This window comes from Musca vetustissima, unplaced genomic scaffold (genome assembly GCF_032173495.1).
Source record: "Musca vetustissima isolate MV318-11 ecotype Yass unplaced genomic scaffold, APGP_CSIRO_Mvet_v1 utg13413, whole genome shotgun sequence".
NCBI classification, from domain to species: Eukaryota; Metazoa; Arthropoda; class Insecta; order Diptera; family Muscidae; genus Musca; species Musca vetustissima.
The window spans coordinates 142914-163635 of record NW_026879900.1 but is presented as its reverse complement, the minus strand read 5'-3'; the positions used below and the strand labels follow the sequence as shown (position 1 = coordinate 163635).

The 20722-nt window shown below is 35.9% G+C and overlaps 2 protein-coding genes across 2 annotated transcripts; both read left to right on the top strand.

The window, feature by feature from the left end:
* Positions 1 to 11504: 11504 nt before the first annotated feature.
* LOC133325075 (uncharacterized) lies at positions 11505 to 13258 on the top strand. Its single transcript, XM_061533901.1, has 3 exons — positions 11505 to 11558; positions 11620 to 11997; positions 12323 to 13258. The coding sequence occupies exons 1-3, from the start codon at positions 11505 to 11507 to the stop codon at positions 13256 to 13258; spliced, it is 1368 nt and encodes a 455-aa protein (XP_061389885.1).
* Positions 13259 to 17745: 4487 nt separating this feature from the next.
* Positions 17746 to 19957, top strand: LOC133325074 (histidine-rich glycoprotein-like). The gene is made up of 3 exons (XM_061533900.1): positions 17746 to 17799; positions 17864 to 18226; positions 18851 to 19957. Exons 1-3 carry the CDS (start codon positions 17746 to 17748, stop codon positions 19955 to 19957), a joined length of 1524 nt encoding a protein of 507 aa, XP_061389884.1.
* Positions 19958 to 20722: the final 765 nt, after the last annotated feature.

Genomic DNA, 20722 nt, shown 5'->3' with positions numbered 1-20722 from the left:
CCTTTACAAATTATTCTTTAAAAATCCACACCTGTTCTAAGTCCTTTAGAAAATATTCTTTAAAAATCCACACCTGTTCTAAGTCCTTTAGAAAATATTCTTTAAAAAATCCACGCCTTGGTGGCCCTTTAGAAAATATTCTTTAAAAAATCCACGCCTTGGTGGCCCTTTAGAAAATATTCTTTAAAAAATCCTTTAGTAAATATTATTTAAAAATCCACGCCTGGTATTAGTCTTTTAGAAAATATTATTTAAAAATCCACGCCTGGTATTAGTCCTTTAGAAAATATTATTTAAAAATCCACGCCTGGTATTAGTCCTTTAGAAAATATTCTTTAAAAAATCCACGCCTTGGTGGCCCTTTAGAAAATATTCTTTAAAAAATCCACGCCTTGGTGGCCCTTTAGAAAATATTCTTTAAAAATCCACGCCTGGTATTAGTCATTTAGAAAATATTCTTTAAAAATCCACGCCTGGTATTAGTCCTTTAGAAAATATTCTTTAAAAATCCACGCCTGGTATTAGTCCTTTAGAAAATATTCTTTAAAAATCCACGCCTGGTATTAGTCCTTTAGAAAATATTCTTTAAAAATCCACGCCTGGTATTAGTCCTTTAGAAAATATTCATTAAAAATCCACGCCTGGTATTAGTCCTTTAGAAATTATTCTTTAAAAATCCACGCCTGGTATTAGTCCTTTAGAAAATATTCATTAAAAATCCACGCCTCCCTAAGTCCTTTAGAAAATATTTTTTTTAAAAATTCACGCCTGTCCTAAGTCCTTTAGAAAATATTCTTTAAAAATCCACCCCTGCCCTAAATCCTTTAGAAAATATTCTTTAAAAATCCTTCTGCTTTAAAAATATTATAAAAAACCCACACCTTACATTAGTCCTTTAGAAAATATTCATTAAAAATCGACGCCTGTTATTAGTCACTTAGGAAATATTCTTTAAAAAGTATTTTTAATTTTTTTTGAAAATATTTTTTGTGAGATCCTATAAATTATATGTTTTTGATCAGAATAACATTATATACCGACTAAGCTCTGACCGTGGGTCTGTCTGCTGAAATCACGATGTATATCCGATACATTTTTAATACCCCTGTGTTGATTGAAAATAAATCGATCCATGCTTTGTTATAGTTTCCATATAAAGATGCCGGACCACATTATGTATTTTGAAGGTTGTAATTTTGCATTCCGGTGTTTTTTAATATCGGCTTATAATTTAAATTTAGCTTCCAAAAAACGGTACCGTCTCTTTTGGGTTAATTTGATGGATCTTGAGGCATTTTCTAACCAATGTGGTGATTAATAAAATTCTTTGAGGAAAATTGTCATCAAAAGTCCATGTTTTAACATAGCTCATATATAAAAGCCACGATATTTAAGATGTTCTCGTAGTCAAAATGGCTGCGATTTGGCATTTCGGGTTTTGTTGTGTGGTCCAGCCTCATTTTCAGTATGTTCAGTGTCATAGCTTATTTTGCATTTCGAAATTTTAACGGATTAAAACTTCTTGGCAGAAAATGCCCCTGTAACGTTTTTACACGTTTTTGATATTTTAAAGGTCAGACCCGAAGTTTCCAATTAATATCGATTTTCTGGGAACACCCACAAGGCCAATTTCTAATTTTTTGCATGCACATGGATGTATTAGCCTCCATGGATCTGACGCTCCCTTAAATGTCTTTAGAGACATCACGATCGTATTTTATATTTGTTAAATTTCCTTGCAATAATCGATGCGTGCCTGTCTTTGTGTCACTATCAAATTGTGCGGGATCCAACGAGAACCAACCACCAACAGATGTTCATGCATTCATTATTGAATGTATACAGGTGGAAGAAAGGCACAAGAAGGCCTCTATTTCACGGCATGTCACATGAAGATTTTCCACAATCACTTTACACATCTTCTCTGTGTCACAATGGGCGTTTTTCGTGTTTGACTTCTATATATCTGATCCCTAGATTTCTATCGAATATATATATATATATAGCTCGTGCACAACTCCTTTTCTTTATAGGCTTTTCACTTCATTTTTTCCCAAACGATTCGCTGACCTTTTGTTTATTTATAAAGACTATAACACAACTCAAGGATTGTCACTCCATTATGATGACACTGTGACCATCTGTTTATATATTAAATTTTTTGACCATCTATGAGATTCCGGAAGTTCAAATACATGTTGTTGATCAGGGAGACATGTTGTTGTTTTTGATCAGCTCGACTTTGTAAATATCTAGGCCATATGTTTTTGATCTGTAACGACTTCTGAAATTCAACTTGGCTATAGGAAACCACTGGCCACCAATATGATACTTCGTTCGTGAATTTGTTGACTACCTTTACCTTTGTTAAGACTACATTCAGCTCATTTAAAAAATCTCCCTTTACCTCGTATAAGAAGACTCCTAGCAGTTCCTTTCTGCAAAAAAAAGACATTCAGCTTTCCTATAAAGAATCCCTTTAGGTGGTATATAAAACATTCTTTTTCGCCTATATACTTTTCTAACCTTGTCTATAGAAACGCCCTTCAATTCGACTATAAAGATGCCCTTCAGCTCCGATCTAGATATTCCATAATGCTCATCTTTAAAAACTCTTCTTCTAGTCTATTACTTACTTACTTAGCTGGCTTGTTACAAAACGGTTGTTCCATAAGCCGAGCTTAAAAAAGATTTCCAAGCGCGTCGGTCTTGTGCGCAAGTCCACCAATTTGGAAGACCACGTTCCAAGATGTTGTTTTCTACTTGGTCTTTCCATCTGATTCGTGGCCTTCCCCTCCTACGGGAACCATCAGTAGGCTCATTTTTATATGCCTTTTGAGCTGGGGCATCTTCATTCATCCGCACAACATGGCCTAGCCACCGTAGTCACTGCAGCTCAATACGACTGACTATGTCGATGTTCGCGTATAAATTGTAAAGCTCCTGGTTCATTCGACGCCGATATTCACCGTCGACGCAGATCGGCCCGTAAATCTTTCGGAGAATTTTTCTCTCAAACACCCCAAAAGCTGTCACCATGCTTCTGATCCATATAATAGCACGGGTAATATCAGCGTCTTGTAAAGTGTGGCCTTGTTTCTAAACTGCTTACTTAGACCATAGTAGCATCTGTTGGCCATCACAATCCTTCTCCGAATTTCAAAACTGATGTCATTCGTTTTATTTATGGCGGTACTAAGGTACAGTGGCTCCATCGAATAATCGGACAAGTGGTTGTCAGATATAATAATGCTATACATTTCAAAAAAATTGTTTAAATGTGTAGTTTTTTTCGCTTTTATTTACACATTACTTACTTATATTTCTGAACAATACAAAAAACAACAACTTTCCTAGTGGTAACAGTAAATTTCGCCAGAAAAACAAAATTAACTCAATTTATTGTGCTCAACGCAAAATCGGACAATGCAAAGTATCAATGTCAAAAAATGCAAAAAATCGAGAAATTAATATTTAGTTGCATATTCTTTGTTGTCCAGAACGGCCTGTAAACGCTTCGGTATTGATTTGACCAAATTCTGGCATACCTCCGGCTCTATGGAGTTCCACGATTTCAGTAAAGCCTCCTTAAGCTGTACCAAGGAGTTACATTTTTTTCATACACTCTTCTAGCTAATTCTTCGCAAAGATGCTCAATTACGTTAAGGTCTGGGCTCTGTGCAGGTGTTTGTATAAGTTTGGGACAGTTATGGATCAACCAAAGCTTTGCAACACCTGATGTGTGCTTGGGATCGTTGTCTTGATAAAAGGCAAAGTTGTTCGCGATACCCAATTTGTCTGCACTTTGATTTACATTTTGTTTTAAAATGTTGAGGTAGACAAATTTGTCCATTTTACCATCAATAAAATGCAAATTGTATATTCCCGCACTCGACATGCAGACCCAAAACATAACAGAACCTCATCCGTGCTTGACAGTGGTTTTTGTATTCTTATGATTAAATTCAGCATTTGGCTTACGCCACACATACATCTTTCCATCTGATCCGTTCGAATTAAATTTGCTTTCGTCAGTAAACAGATCCTTAATATAATGGAAACTATCAATAGAAATGTATTTTAAGATGATCTATCATCAAATTACCTGCTTCCAAAAATCTTCTAATTTTAGTAAATACTCCTTGGCATATTTTATTCTACTGTTTTTATTTTTAAGGCTAATAATCATATTTATGTAATGTATTGCGAATAGTATTTAGGCACACAACTTTTCAAGTGCGAGTTTTTAAATTTATTTTAAGTTCTTTTGCGCTTTTAAATGGATATTGTTTTATTTCTTTTAATATCGAACGCTCTTCTCGCTCATTCAATATCTTCCATTGACCTTCTCTGCTTTTATTGGTCAATCTGAACTCATCACGGAACCTCTTTATAATGTCGTGGACAGTAGATTTATTCATTCCAACCAATACGGCAATTTCTCTTACTGTTTTACCTTCATAATTCAATTTATCTATTAATTGTCTGATTTCCACACTGAATTTTTTCCCTTTTGGAGCCATTTAAATTTATTTTTATTTAGTTTTACCACTTTCTTGATCTAAATGCAATTTACAAATGAATACGACAAACAAAATACAGATTAGAAGTTCATATTTGCATAATAACGGGACTTTTAACATTGATACTTTGTTTTGTCCGATTTTGCGTTGAACACAATAAATTGAGTTAATTTTGTTTTTCTGACGAAATTTACTTTTATCACTAGGAAAGTTGTTGCTTTTTGTATTGTTCAGAAATATAAGTAAGTAATGTGTAACTAAAAGCGAAAAAAACTACACATTTAGACATTTTTTTGAAATGTATAGCATTATTATATCTGACAAACACTTGTCCGATTATTCGATGGAGCCACTGTATATAAAGTCTTTAACTACCTCGAATCTGTAGTTCTCAAGTTCCACAGTTGGTCCGAGTCTACTGGACGTCTTGCGCGTTGATATCATCAGCTTGGTCTTCTCGCCGTTTACTGCCAGACCCACTTTGTCAGACTTCTTTTCAATTTGTTCAAAGGTGACTGTTACCGCTCGCAATGTTCGACCTATTATATCGATGTCATCGGCGTAGGCGAGTAACTGGTGTTGTTTGGTGTACAGAGTGCCATTTCTGTTCACCTTTGCGTCTCGTATGACCTTTCCCCGTAGGATGTTAAAAATATCACACGACAAACTATCACCTTGTCTGAATCCTCGTTCGGTGTTGAAGGGCTCCGATAGGTCCTTTCCTACTTTAACGGCTGATCTTGTGCCACTTAAAGTTATCCTGCATAGGCGTATTAATTTTGCAGGAATGCCGAACGCAGACATGGCTTTAAACACCTCTGAACAGATAGGGCTGTCGAATGCGGCTTTATAGTCGACAAATAGGTGGTATGTGTCGATGTGTTTTTCGTGGGTCTTTTCCAGGATTTGGCGCAGAGTGAAAATCTGGTCAATGGTGGATTTGCCAGGTCTGAAGCCGCATTGGTATGGTCCAATGATGTCATTGACCATTGGCTTCAATCGTTCACACAGCACACTGGATAGCACTTTATATGCGATGGGAAGGAGACTTATTCCTCTATAGTTGGCACATATCGTTTTGTCTCCTTTTTTGGATGCTGAGGTTCCAATCATTGGGCATGCATTCATCTAGCCAAATTGTGTTAATCACCTGGTGCATGCTCCTGACCAGCATCTGGCCACCAGTCTTGAATAGTTCGGCTGGTAACCCATCGGCTCCTGCTGCTTTGTTGTTCTTGAGCCGATTAATTGCTTTTATGACCTCATCTTGGCTAGGTGGTATACACTCTATACCATCATCTCTTCTATGAAGATCCCCTTCAGTTCGTCCATAGAGATTCCCTTCAGCCAGTGTTAAAAAAATAACATTATGACTAAATCAACAAACGGCTAGCTTTTTTTAGTCCGTAGCATTCGTGTTAAGCACGTACTTCACAATCGAGCTTTTTTTGTTATGACTAATCGGCAGTACGACTACATATTCATATTTCGTTGCCGACGAATAATCAGCCCTTGGTACTTACCCGGTAAATACCCGGTTGTTGTCATCCGTTTGTAGTTGATACCTTAGAAATGTTTAGAATGTGTTGGTAATTAAAGTGTGCTATCTGTTGGTAATTATTGTGTGCATTGTAATAAACAAATCATGTAGATAATCAGTGGAATTTCCCGATTTTGTGCGGTTACAGGCAGTATCCTATTGACATATATTAGGGTGAACTATAAATTGTGAATGCCAGTCTTGCTTTGACTGCGTTCGTTAAAAGGCGTGTGTTGCTGATCATAAATTTTTGCATTCACAAAAACAAAGTTCACTTATATTTTGTTCTTGTTAAAACAAAAAAAAAATCAAACAGCACCAAAAACCAAAATCTGCCAAATCTGCAACGAATGCAGTAGTTGTTTAAAATAACAAAAGACTTAACTGTGCGTACATTGTTGTTTGTAAAAAAAAAATCGGAAAAGTAAGTAACAATGATTGCTGGTGAAGTAAATTTAAGTGAAACGAGCAGTGATGAAAGTGAAGGATATGATGACCATTACAACTGGCAAGTACTTGGAGGGAAGAGAACAAACTGTGAGTCCCCTACTTTGCTTCAAAAAAAGAGACAACATCGTGATGACATTCCATCAACAAGCAACAGATGTGATATTCTACGGAGTAATGGAACCAAACAAAACAATTGTGAAGCTGAGACTACTGCGCCAAAACCCCCTCCTATTTTCATTCCAGACGTTGGTAATATAACGAAAATGATCGCTGATATAAGTAAAGTACTCAAGTCATCTGAATTTAGTTATACATCTTTGCGAGATGGTCAGGTTAGTCTAGATATTGAAACAATTGATTCATATAGAGCGTTAATTAGGCATTTTGATACACATCAAATAAAATACCGTACATCTAAAGAAAGGCCATTTAGTGTTGTAATAAGAGGTCTTCACCCCTCAACAGATGTAGCTTTTATTGAGAAAATGCTTTTAAGAAAGGGGCACCAAGTTCGTAGTGTACGTAATATTCTGTGTCCATTCACCAATAAGCCTTTGAACTTGTTTTATGTCGATTTGGAACCCAGTCCCAACAACAAGGAAGTATATAATATACGAGCGTTGGATAATGCTAAAATCCAGGTTGAAGCTCCCAGAAAAATTGATGAAACCGTACAATGCTACAGGTGTCTGGATTTTGGTCACACACAAGCTTATTGTAAAAACGAATTTAGATGTGATAAGTGTGGATTGAACCATCCTACAAAGGATTGCAAAAGAGCTATCAATACGCCTCCTAATGCTATAATCCAGATTGAAGCTCCCAGAAAAATTGATGAAACCGTACAATGTTACAGGTGTCTGGATTTTGGTCACACACGAGCTTCTTGTAAAAAAGAATTAAGATGTGATAAGTGTGGATTGGACCATCCTACAAAGGATTGCAAAAGAGCTATCAATACGCCTCCTAATGCTATAATCCAGATTGAAGCTCCCAGAAAAATTGATGAAACCGTACAATGCTACAGGTGTCTGGATTTTGGTCACACACGAGCTTCTTGTAAAAAAGAATTAAGATGTGATAAGTGTGGATTGGACCATCCTACAAAGGATTGCAAAAAAGCTATCAATACGCCTCCTAAATATATACCTTCTTCAAGTGAACATACTGCAAGCTATAGGGGCGATGCTGTGTATCAACAACTTCTACCTAAACGAAACGCAAGCGATAATGCTTATAAGAGTCAGCCAATATTTAAAAATGAGCCTACTATGCAAATAAAACTAGTCATAGCTCAATGGAATGTCAATGGAATATCGCTAAACCGCTTAAATGAAATAGAAATATTTCTGAATCAAAACTGTATAGATATATTACTTGTTGCGGAATCACATCTTACAAGTAACTCATTTTTTAGAATAAAGGGCTATGATGTCCTTACAGCAAATCATCCCAGTGGAAGAGCGCGTGGAGGTGCGGCAATTTTAATTAAAAGTGGATTAAACTACGATAATGGCAAATCTGTGGAAGAAAACTACATGCAAGCTATTGGAATTAAAATTAAATGCGACAATCGCCCTGTTTCCATTGTGGCTGCATACTTTCCGCCAAAATTAAGCGTAAAAAGTGAACAATTCGAAGAATTCTTTAAAAGCCTTGGCAAAAGGTTTATAGTGGGCGCTGATTATAACGCAAGGCATCCTTGGTGGGGTTCTAGGTCATATAACTCTAAAGGAAATGAGCTCTATAAATGCATATCAAATAATAATTATCAAGTCCTACATACAGGTATGCCCACCTACTGGCCAAGTGGCCCAGACAAGCTTCCAAATTTGCTGGATTTCTTTGTTTATGGAGGACTATCCTCAGATCTTTTTCAAATAAAACAATTGGATAAGTTAAGTTCTGATCACAATCCTATTATTATGTATTATAATACTACCATCTCTAAACTATAAGAAAATGGCGAAGTTCCAGAAGTCCAGCATAGAAAATAATTATAACATAGCTACAAATCAATTGAAAATTAAGCTTAAAAATTACAAAAAGTAAATGTTTATGTATATCCAAAAATTGGCAATGGTAGTAACATCTATCACGGAACAAAATTTATCAAAATACCAAACGACTAGAAACTTTCCAATAAAAGATATGAATGGAGTACATCTGACAAATCAGAAGTTTCTGATTTTAAGACACATCTGGAGAATACATTTAGACTGCAGTTTTTCGTGATGTAAAGCAAGCTTTCGATCGAGTTACCCACATGCCGTTTTATCTTAACGACAGAACTTTTTATGTAAATATAAATGATAATGATTCAGAAATTGGTCGGATGCCTAGTAAAAGTGACGTAACAAACAATAGCAACCTATGCTGATGACACGGCGGTCTTAGCAAGGAATAAATGCCCTATTGCAGCATCTTCGGCTGTTCAAGAACAACATAATGAAGATATTGAAGTATGGTTGAAAAACTGGAATATTAAAGTCAACGAGGAGAAATCTGTACATGTTGAAAGAAGGGGATTGTCCTGCAGTTAGTTAAAATGGTATAGAGATTAAACTGGAAAACTCATATTTTGCAAAAGCGGAATCAACTAAATTCTAAAACCCGAAAAATGTATTGCCTTCTAGGTCCCAAATCGGAACTTAGCTTAAAAGATAAAGTACTACTATATAAAACAATTTTAAAGCCAGCGTGGCATTCAAATATGGGGTACAGGGAGTTGCTCCAACTTTGAGATACTTTACAGATACCAGAATAAAACTCTTCGGTTGATAACAAATGTCCCCCTGGGTTATGAATAATAACAACATACACAACGATCTTGGTGTCCCAATAGTTAAAACTGAAATTAAAATGTTGAGTAGAAATTATTTAGATAGATTAGGTATTCACAGATGATAGCCATGGAATTAAAAGATTTAAGAGACCTTATGTACTTTATTTCCATTATTAGAATAACTTACGAAAATTGTGTATAATTATAAAAATTAAATTATGTGTTTTGTAATGTAAATAATGTATGTAATATTGTTATATTAAGCTGTAAGTTCAATAAGAAATAAAGAATTGGAAAAAAATTTACCCACATGTTGGTTTGAAATTCGTTTGGAAAAATTGAAAAAAAAAAATAGGGGAATACAGAGATTTATGAAAATTAAAAACGGTCGTGCAAATACGTACCTGAAGATAGAAGAAACAATTTTGAATGATTATCAAAAAATTAAATATTTTTTTTTTAGGAAATGAAACTCATATTTTGTCAATATGAAAGATTTTCAGCCTCGACTTAATATAAAGACTCCCTTCAGCTCGTCATATAAAGACTCGCTTCAGCTCGTCATATAAAGACTCCCTTCAGCTCGTCATATAAAGACTCCCTTCAGCTCGTCATATAAAGACTCCCTTCAGCTCGTCTATAAAGACGAGATTTTTAAAGTATTTTGTGATAAATTATATGCTTTGGATCAGGATAACATTATGTAATCCGATAAATTTGTAATACCCCTGAGTTAATTCCACTCTTTGTTATAGTCTGAAGGTTTAACCGAATTTTTGAACCGAAGTAAGTAAAATCATGACGAACTGACTGATTTAACAATTCATCAACGCCCAGACGAAACGGCTGAAGATAGAATCTTGAAATTTTGGGTGCGGGTCACTCTTGGTCCACAGGTGACATATAAAGCTGGGTTTTGGAAATTCGTACTAGAACGGCACGAACAGTACTAAAAAGTACTAAATGTGATACCATTTGTATTTGATGAAACGGTAGAGCTAAAACTCTTAAATTTTAAATGAGGTTCATAGATGGAGTGTAGAATAGATATAGCAAACGGTTTTTTGGTCATTCGAACTAAAAGAATGCGAAAAGTATTAAAATGTACTAAATTTGGTACAATTCCGTAGCATGTGAATGTACAGAGCTAAAAACTTGAAATTTGGAATGCGAATTTTAATTAATGTGTACGAAAAGTACTATATGGTACTATATTTGGTACAAATTTAATTTAGAGTTACAAATCGTGCTGGAATCCTGACATTTGAAATTAACATTACCGGAGTCGGAGTGTTGGATTGGGATATGAACATAGTTTTAGAAATTTGTTACTTATATGTATGAAAAGTACTAAATCGTACTATAATCGGTACAGTTTGGATTTGGATGTACCGATAGAGTTGGAATCCTGAAACTTGGATTTAGGAACACTAAATTTGGTACAATTTGAATTGTGAGTGAACCGATAGAGTTGGAATCCAGAAACTTGGATTTGTGATCACTGTGAGGGTGTAGGGTTGGATATCTATAAATATTCTTTAAAAGGCCTCGCCAGGTCCTTTGGAAAATATTCTTTAAAAATCCCCGCCTGGTGCTTTAGAAAATATGCTTTAAAAATCCACGCCTATTATCAGTCCTTTAGAAACTTTTTTATAAAAATAGACGCCTGGTCTTAGTCGTTTAGAAAGTATTCTTTAATAACAAATGATTACAGTCCTTAAGAAAATATCCTTTTAAAATCAATGATTAGAATCCAAATAGAAAGTGTTATTTAAAAATCCACCCTTAGAGTCCTAATATTCCTCAAGAGAATATCCTTTTACAATCCACGTATAGAAACAGTAACCTATCTCTTCTAAAAATCTAATAAAAATGCTCTTTGGGAGACCTTGAAAAATATATGAATATGACTCACGCCTTCTTCGATTTTGATACAATCGAAATTGAAAATATTTACTTTGGAGACCTCAAAACAATTGATAACACAATTTTTTCACATGAAATTACGTCTTACAAATTGCGGAACACTTCAGATAACTGCTGCTTTAATTAGAATATCGAAATAGTGCAATTGCAAGTAAATATTACGAAATCAGTTATTATTACTGCATTGCCCTTCAAAAAAATGGGAACCTATAAAATGCAATGATTTCTCGCCAAGAAGCACTAGTAAAACATTGCTATTCGAAATCGTTAGTTCGACAAAATGAAACTTTCAATATCGCTTAGTTTCCTGGCTGTATGCCTTATGGCATTTGCGGTAAGTTGGAGCTATCTTCCCTTTTTCTAATAATCCTATATAATTTTCTGACTGTCCTTAGGTCAATGTTAACGCTAAACATGTGAGATATTATCATGATGGTTATGAGTTCAGGGGAACAGAAGTTCCTACCGATGCCACTGAGACCACTGATGTACCAGAAACCACAGAACCTGTTGAAACTACAGAAGTTCCTGATCACCGTCCACCGCACCACAAACCACCCCATCATGGTCCTCCACATCATAAACCTCCCCATCATGGTCCACCACATCATAAACCTCCCCACCATGGTCCTCCAAACCAAGGACCTCCAAATCACCATAAACCCGGTAGCAATGCTCCTGGCCACCATGTTCCTGGCCAATTGAGTATTAAAGAAGTTGATAGCTTTGTTGAACATTTAATGGATACCGTGGGTCAAATAATTGAATCAGTGGTAAGTGATAAGTCACGTCAAAAAACTCCTCTGCCAGATAAAAATTTACATCTGAATCTACGTTTCTAGATCCTATAGCTCCTCAAAAAATATTTCTTTTTTACAAATCTACGATTGAATCTCCGATAGCTTCTCAAAAAATTAATTTAAAAATCTGCTCCTGTAGCCTCGATAGCTCCTCAAAAATATTATAATATTGAGCCTGTAGCGTCAATAGCTCCTTTAAAAAATAATATGATAAAGACTATTTTCCAAAAATATTCGTAAAACCCACACTTTTAGATAGAATATCCCAGTTTAAAATAATTCTTTCTCTCCCTCAAAGATCGAAGCAGTGCACTCTGGAAAACCTCTGGAAATTCAAGAGGGAGAACACCACTATAGACCTCATCCACATTTCCCTCACGACAACAAACACGAGGGATCTGGCGAAGATAATCACAGGGATCCACATGAGGGATCTGACGAAGATAATCACGAACATCACCACGAGGATCATGAGGGATCTGAAGAAGATAATGACGGGAAACATCACGACAAGGAAGATCGTCCTGAAAAAGATAATCATGGACATCACCACGAGGATCATGAAGAACCCGAGAATGATGGCCATGGTCTAGAACAACCCAACCACAAATATGAAAAACCTATAGTAGATAATCACGATCCAGAACACGAAGACCACGAGCATTCACATGAGGGATCTGAAGAAGATAATCACGAACATCCCCACGAGGATCATGAAGGACCCGAGGAAGATGGTCATGGTCGAGAAGAACCCAACCACCAACACGAAAAACCTGTTGACGACAATCACAAACCAGAACACCACAAACATGAAGAGCCCGAAGAAAGTAATCACAAACCAAAACAACCCAACCATCAACACGACAAACCAGAAGAGGATAACCACGGTCCAGAAGAACCAAACCACAAACCCGAAGAACCTAAGGAGGATAATCACCACCAACACGAAAAACCTGAAAAAGAAAGCCACGACCCAGAACCACCCAAACACGAAAAACCTGAAGAAGAAGATAACCATGACCCAAAACAACCCAACAATAAACATGAAGAGCCTAAGGAGGATAATCATGATCCAGAACAACCCGACCATAAACACGAGGGGTCCGAGGAGGATAATCACATTCCTGAACATCCAAAGGAATCGGATGAAAATAAACATGTTCCAGAACATCAAAACGAACCCAAAGATGATAATCTCATTCCAGAACATCCCAAAGAAAAGGAAACCCATTAAACCATTCCAGATGTTCCGTTGGTGTTGAGATAATTAATATTAGGTCTAATTTAAATTGGATTATACATAAGAAAGACGAAATAAAATTAAAAATTAAATTTCAAAATAGCCTTTTAAATTTTTTCAGAATAGCCTTTTAATTTTTTTCTTTAAAAATCCAAGCCTGGACTCCGAACAGCCTTTTAGAATTTCTCTTTAAAAATCCAAACCTCGAATCCCAATAGAATTTTTGATTTTTTTATACCCTCCGCCATAGTATGGAGGGTATATTAATTTTGTCATTCCGTTTATAGCACATCGAAATATTCATTTCCGACCCTATAAAGTATATATATTCTTGATCAGGATAAAATTCTAAGACGATCTAGCCATGTCCGTCCGTCTGTTGTAATCACGCTATCTTCTGAAGGAATTGAGATGGGGTGCTGAAATTTTGCATAGGGTTGTCTTTTGTATGCAAGCAGGTCATGTTCGAAGACGGGATATATACCACCCCCCACCCCCCAAATGTTGGTATTTTGGGGTTCTTGTGCACGCTTTTCAACCGAATTGACGTTTGCTACAATGGGTTATTATTGCGTTCCAAATTTCTCCACAAAAAATTATAAATATAGGTCCACTTTTTCTGGTACCCGCCATATAACGGTACCCTCTAATTTTCAGTATTTTGGGGGTTTTGATCATACTTTTCCACCGAATTGGCTGTAATTTTGTATTTTGAGTTCTTAATAGGTACCAAAACTCTACATCAACAATTATGAATATATGTCAATTTTTTCGGAGAGCCCCCATATAAGGGCACCCCCCAATTTTAGGTTCTTGAGCGCGTGTTTCAACCGAATTCGCTGTAATTTGGAATTTTGAGGTCGTATATGGTAAGAAATTTCCCTACCAACAATTATTAATATACGCCCCCTTTTTGGGGTAGTCCCCATAGAACCCCCTTTTTATATTAGAATAGTTTTCTGCTTTTTTCCGCGTTTTGGGCTTATCCCCATGTTTTCGCATTCCACCATAGTAGTGCAAATATTCTGTACTTGAAATGTATATTTCTATGACGATTTAGCCATCTGTTTTAATCATTCTACCTTCGGGGTATATTGAGGTAAAAAACTAGAACGGCTAGGTTCGAGAATCATATATAATATATCGATATTGATATACCCATTTTCGATATGGTTAATATTTAGCGTGAAGGAAGGTATTGTGATGCGAAAATGTTCGGTAAGAAATAGAGTTATGTATATAAGTCTTTAATATGGCATAGAACCTCAAATAATTACAACTCCAACTGTAAGGTATTTCCAACACGATGTAATAGCCTCCAGAAACCTACACAGTGACATGTTTTTTCTGCAATGACAATATTCATATTAAACCAGCAGTTTCCACGCCTTTTTCACTTGTTTTTCTTTAAAAATCCACGCCTTAAATCCGAAGAGCCTTTTAGAATTTCTCTTTAAAAATCCACGCCTTAAATCCGAAGAGCCTTTTAGAATTTCTCTTTAAAAATCCACGCCTTAAATCCGAAGAGCCTTATAGAATTTCTCTTTAAAAATCCAAACTTCGAATCCGAATAGAATTTTTGAAATTTTTTTCTTAAAAATCCAAGCCTTAAATCCGAAGAGCCTTTTAGAATCTCTCTTTAAAAATCCAAACTTCGAATCCGAATAGAATTTTTGAAATTTTTTTCTTAAAAATCCACGCCTTAAATCCGAAGAGCCTTTTATAATTTCTCTTTAAAAATCCAAACTTCGAATCCGAATAGAATTTTTGAAAAAAAATTTTTCGAATCCGAATAGAATTTTTGAAATTTTTTTCTTAAAAATCCAAACTTCGAATCCGAATAGAATTTTTGAAATTTTTTCTTAAAAATCCACGCCTGGAATCCGAAAGCATTTAGAAAATATTCTTTATAAATCCACGCCTGGAATCCGAAAGCATTTAGAAAATATTCTTTAAAAATCCACGCTTGGAATCCGAAACCCCTTCTAGAAATTTTCCTTAAAAATCCGCGCAGGAATCAGAATAGCCTCGTAGATTTTTTTAAATTTTTCAGCCTCAACTTAAAAGACTCCCATCAGCTCGTCTATAAAGACGAGATTTTTAAAGTATTTTGTGATAAAGTATATGCTTTGGATCAGGATAATATTATGTAACGAACAAGCCCTGTCCGCGGGTCTGTCTGTTGAAATCACGATACATATCCGATACATTTTTAATACCCCTAAGTTAATTCCACTCTTTGTTATAGTCTCCGTCTTTGTTATAGTCTCCGGACCACTTTTTGTATTCTGAAGGTTTAACCGAATTTTTGAACCGATGTAAGTAAAATCATGACGAACTGGAACCTATTTAGAACACAAAGTATTAAATTACAGCCAATTTGGTGGAAAAATACGACCAAAACCCCCAAAATACTGAAAATTAGGAAGTACCGTTATATGGGGGCTACCAGAAAAAGTGGACCTATATTTATAATTTTTTGTGGCAACATTTAGTACCCAATAAGAACCCAATGTACCAAATTTCAGCGAATTCGGTTGAAAAACGCGCTCAAGAACCCCAAAATTTCGAAAATTTGGGTGTACCCTTATATGGGAGCTATGCCTAAACGTGGACCGATATATCCCATCTTCGAACTTGACCTGCCTGCAGACAAAAGACAACCCTTTGCAAAATTTCAGCACCATATCTAAATTCCTTCGGAAGATAGCGTGATCAAGAATATATATACTTTATAGGGTCGGAAATGCATATTTCGGTGAGTTACAAACGGAATGACAAAATTAATATACCCTCCATACTATGGTGGAGGGTATAAAAACGGTCGTGCAAATACGTACCTGAAAATAGAAGAAACAATTTTGAATGATTATCAAAAAATTAAATATTTTTTTTTAGGAAATGAAACTCATATTTTGTCAATATGAAAGGGGAAAACACAGCTATGAAGATTTTAGGCCTCAACTTAATATAAAGACTCGCTTCAGCTCGTCATATAAAAAACGAGATTTTTAAAGTATTTTGTGATAAATTATATGCTTTGGATCAGGATAATATTATGTAACGAACAAGCCCTGTCCGCGGGTCTGTCTGTTGAAATCACGATACATATCCGATACATTTTTAATACCCCTGAGTTAATTCCACTCTTTGTTATAGTCTCCGTCTTTGTTATAGTCTCCGGACCACTTTTTGTATTTTGAAGGTTTAACCGAATTTTTGATGGAGTGTAGAATAGATATAGCAAACGCTTTTTTTGGTCATTCGAACTATAAGAATGCGAAAAGTATTAAAATGTACTAAATTTGGTACAATTCCGTAGCATGTGAATGTATTGAGCTAAAAACTTGAAATTTGGAATGCGAATTAGGGTTGGGAAGTAGGGTCGATATTTAGGAGACGGGTTTAAAACCGTCTATTAATGTGTACGAAAAGTACTATATGGTACTATATTTGGTACAAATTTAATTTAGAGATACAAATCGAGCTGGAATCCTGAAATTTGAAATTAACATTACCGGAGTCGGAGTGTTGGATTGGGATATGAACATAGTTTTGGAAATTTGTTACTTATATGTATGAAAAGTACTAAATCGTACTATAATCGGTACAGTTTGGATTTTGATGAACCGATAGAGTTGGAATCCTGAAACTTGGATTTAGGAACACTAAATTTGGTACAATTTGAATTGTGAGTGAACCGATAGAGTTGGAATCCAGAAACTTGGATTTGGGATCACTGTGAGGGTGTGGGGTTGGATATCTATAAATATTCTTTAAAAGACCACGCCTGGTGCTTTAGAAAATATTCTTTAAAAATCCCCGCCTGGTCCTTTAGAAAATATTCTTTAAAAATCCCCGCCTGGTGCTTTAGAAAATATTCTTTAAAAATCCACGCCTATTATCAGAAACTTTTTCATAAAAATAGACGCCTGGTCTTAGTCGTTTAGAAAATATTCTTTAATAATCAATGCTTAGAGTCCTTAAGAAAATATCCTTTCAAAATCAATGATTACAACCCTAATAGAAAGTACTATTTAGGAATCCACCCTTAGAGTCCTAATATTCCTCAAGAGAATATCCTTTTACAATCCACGTATAGAAACAGTAACCTATCTCTTCTAAAAATCTAATAAAAATGCTCTTTGGGAGACCTTGAAAAATATATGAATATGACTCACGCCTTCTTCGATCTCAAGTATTTTGATACAATCGAAATTGAAAATATTTACTTTGGAGACCTCAAAACAATTGATAACACAAATTTTTTCACTGAAATTACGTCTTACAAATTGCGGAACACTTCAGATAACTGCTGGTTTAATTAGAATATCGAAATAGTGCAATTGCAAGTAAATATTACGAAATCAGTTATTATTACAGCATTGCCCTTCAAAAAAATGGGAATCTATAAAATGCAATGATTTCTCATTCAAAAGCACTAGTAATACATTGCAATCCGAAATCGATAGTTCAACAAAATGAAATTTTCAATATCGCTTAGTTTCCTGGCTGTATGCCTTATGGCATTTGCGGTAAGTTGGAGCTATCTTCCCTTTTTCTAATAATCTTATATAAAATTTTTCTGACTGTCCTTAGGTCAATGTTAACGCTAAACATGTGAGATATTATCATGATGGTTATGAGTTCAGGGGAACAGAAGTTCCTACCGATGCCACTGAGACCACTGATGTACCAGAAACCACAGAACCTGTTGAAACTACAGAAGTTCCTGATCACCGTCCACCGCACCACAAACCACCCCATCATGGTCCTCCACATCATAAACCTCCCCACCATGGTCCCCCAAACCATGGTCCTCCAAATCAAGGACCTCCAAATCACCATGAACCCGGTAACAATGCTCCTGGCCACCATGTTCCCGACCAATTGAATATTAAAGAAATTGATAGCTTTGTTGAACATTTAATGGATACCGTGGGTCAAATAATTGAATCAGTGGTAAGTGATAAGTCACGTCAAAAAACTCCTCTGCCAGTTTTCCTCCACATGAAGCTCCCTAAAAATACTAATGCAGGACCTCGAAAAATATTCTTTGAAAAGTTACACCTGAAGCTCCTGGAAATTTTTTTTAAAATCTGCACCTGAAGCTCCTCAAAAATATACATTTTTTAATCTACACAAGTGTGTATATTTTTTAAAAAATATTCTTTAAAATTATACGCCTGAAACTTCGGTAGCTCCTCAAAAGATATTTCTTTTTTTTTAAATCTACGATTGCATCTCCGATAGCTTCTAAAAAATACTTTAAAAATCTGCTTCTGTAGTCCCGATTGTTCCTCAAAAATATTAAAACATTGAGGCTGTAGCTTCGAAAGATCTTTTAAAAAATATTATTTAAAAATCTACGCACATAGCTCCGAGTGTTCCTCATAGGTAGTCTTTAAATACCAAAGCCAAAAGTTGCGATAAAGGCTATTTTCCAAAAATATTCGTAAAACCCACACTTTTAGATAGAATACTCTTTTTTGGAAAAAACTCTTCTTCAAAATATCTGTTCTATGGCCCTGTATTGTCCTTTTAAAAAATATCCCAGTTTAAAATAATTCTTTCTCTCCCTCAAAGATCGATGCAGTGCACTCTGGAAAACCTCTAGAAATTCAAGATGGAGAACACCACTATAGACCTCATCCACATTTCCCTCACGACAACAAACATGAGGGATCTGGCGAAGATAATCACAGGGATCCACATGAGGGATCTGAACATCACCACGAGGATCATGAGGGATCTGAAGAAGATAATCACGAGCAACATCCCGACAAGGAAGATCGTCCTGAAAAAGATAATCACGGACATCACCACGAGGATCATGAAGGACCCGAGAATGATGGCCATGGTCCAGAACAACCCAACCACAAAGACGAAAAACCTGTAGGAGATAATCACGATCCAGAACACGAAGACCACGAGCATTCACATGAGGGATCTGAAGAAGATAATCACGAGCAACATCCCGACAAGGATGATCGTCCTGCGAAAGATAATCACGGACATCACCACGAGGATCATGAAGGACCAGAGAATGATGGCCATGGTCTAGAACAACCTAACCACAAATATGAAAAACCTATAGTAGATAATCACGATCCAGAACACGAAGACCACGAGCATTCACATGAGGGATCTGAAGAAGATAGTCACGAACATCCCCACGAGGATCATGAAGGACCCGTGGAAGATGGTCATGGTCCAGAAGAACCCAACCACCAACACGAAAAACCTGTTGACGACAATTACAAACCAGAACACCACAAACATGAAGAGGCCGAAGAAAGTAATCACAAACCAAAACAACCCAACCATCAACACGACAAACCTGAAGAAGATAACCACGGTCCAGAAGAACCCAACCACAAACCCGAAGAACCTAAGGAGGATAATCATAAACAAGAACAACCCAACCACCAACACGAAAAACCTGAAAAAGATAGCCACGACCCAGAACCACCCAAACACAAAAAACCTGAAGAAGAAGATAACCATGACCCAAAACAACCCAACAATAAACATGAAGAGCCTAAGGAGGATAATCATGATCCAGAACAACCCGACCATAAACACGAGGGGTCCGAGGAGGATAATCACATTCCTGAACATCCAAAGGAATCGGATGAAAATAAACATGATAATCTCATTCCAGAACATCCCAAAGACAAGGAAACACATTAAACCATTCCAGATGTTCCGTTGGTGTTGAGATAATTAATAATAATAATTAATATTAGGTCTAATTTAAATTGGATTATACATAAGAAAGACGAAATAAAATAAAAAATTAAATTTCAAAATAGCCTTATAAATTTTTCAGAATAGCCTTTAAAATTTTTTTCTTTAAAAACCCAAGCCTAGACTCCGAACAGCCTTTTAGAATTTCTCTTTAAAAATTCAAACCTCGAATCCCAATAGAATTTTTGATTTTTTTTATACCCTCCGCCATAGTATGGAGGGTATATTAATTTTGTCATTTCATTTATAACACATCGAAATATTCATTTCCGACCCTATAAAGTATATATATTCTTGATCAGGGTAAAATTCTAAGACGATCTAGCCATGTCCGTCCGTCTGTTGTAATCACGCTATCTTCTGAAGGAATTGAGATAGGGTGCTGAAATTTTGCATAGGGTTGTCTTTTGTCTGCAAGCAGGTCATGTTCGAAGATGGGATTTACCCCCCCCCCCCATTTTTTGGTATTTTGGGGTTCTTGAGCACGTTTTTCAACCGAATTCGCTGAAATTTGCTACCATGGGTTCTTATTGCGTTCCAAATTTCTCCACAAAAAATTATAAATATAGGTCCATTTTTTTCTGGTAGCCGCCATATAACGGTACCCTCTAATTTGCAGTATTTTGGGGGTTTTGATCATACTTTTCCACCGAATTTGCTGTAATTAAGTATTTTGAGTTCTTAATAGGTACCAAAACCCTCCATCAA

Bases quoted from the DNA above. Each gene is read 5' to 3' on its own strand.
- LOC133325075 (XM_061533901.1), top strand. From the start codon at position 11,505: ATGAAACTTTCAATATCGCTTAGTTTCCTGGCTGTATGCCTTATGGCA. The intron at 11,559-11,619 runs GTAAGTTGGAGC...GACTGTCCTTAG, and splicing joins TATGCCTTATGGCATTTGCG to GTCAATGTTAACGCTAAACA. The intron at 11,998-12,322 runs GTAAGTGATAAG...TCTCCCTCAAAG, and splicing joins GTCAAATAATTGAATCAGTG to ATCGAAGCAGTGCACTCTGG.
- LOC133325074 (XM_061533900.1), top strand. From the start codon at position 17,746: ATGAAATTTTCAATATCGCTTAGTTTCCTGGCTGTATGCCTTATGGCA. The intron at 17,800-17,863 runs GTAAGTTGGAGC...GACTGTCCTTAG, and splicing joins TATGCCTTATGGCATTTGCG to GTCAATGTTAACGCTAAACA. The intron at 18,227-18,850 runs GTAAGTGATAAG...TCTCCCTCAAAG, and splicing joins GTCAAATAATTGAATCAGTG to ATCGATGCAGTGCACTCTGG.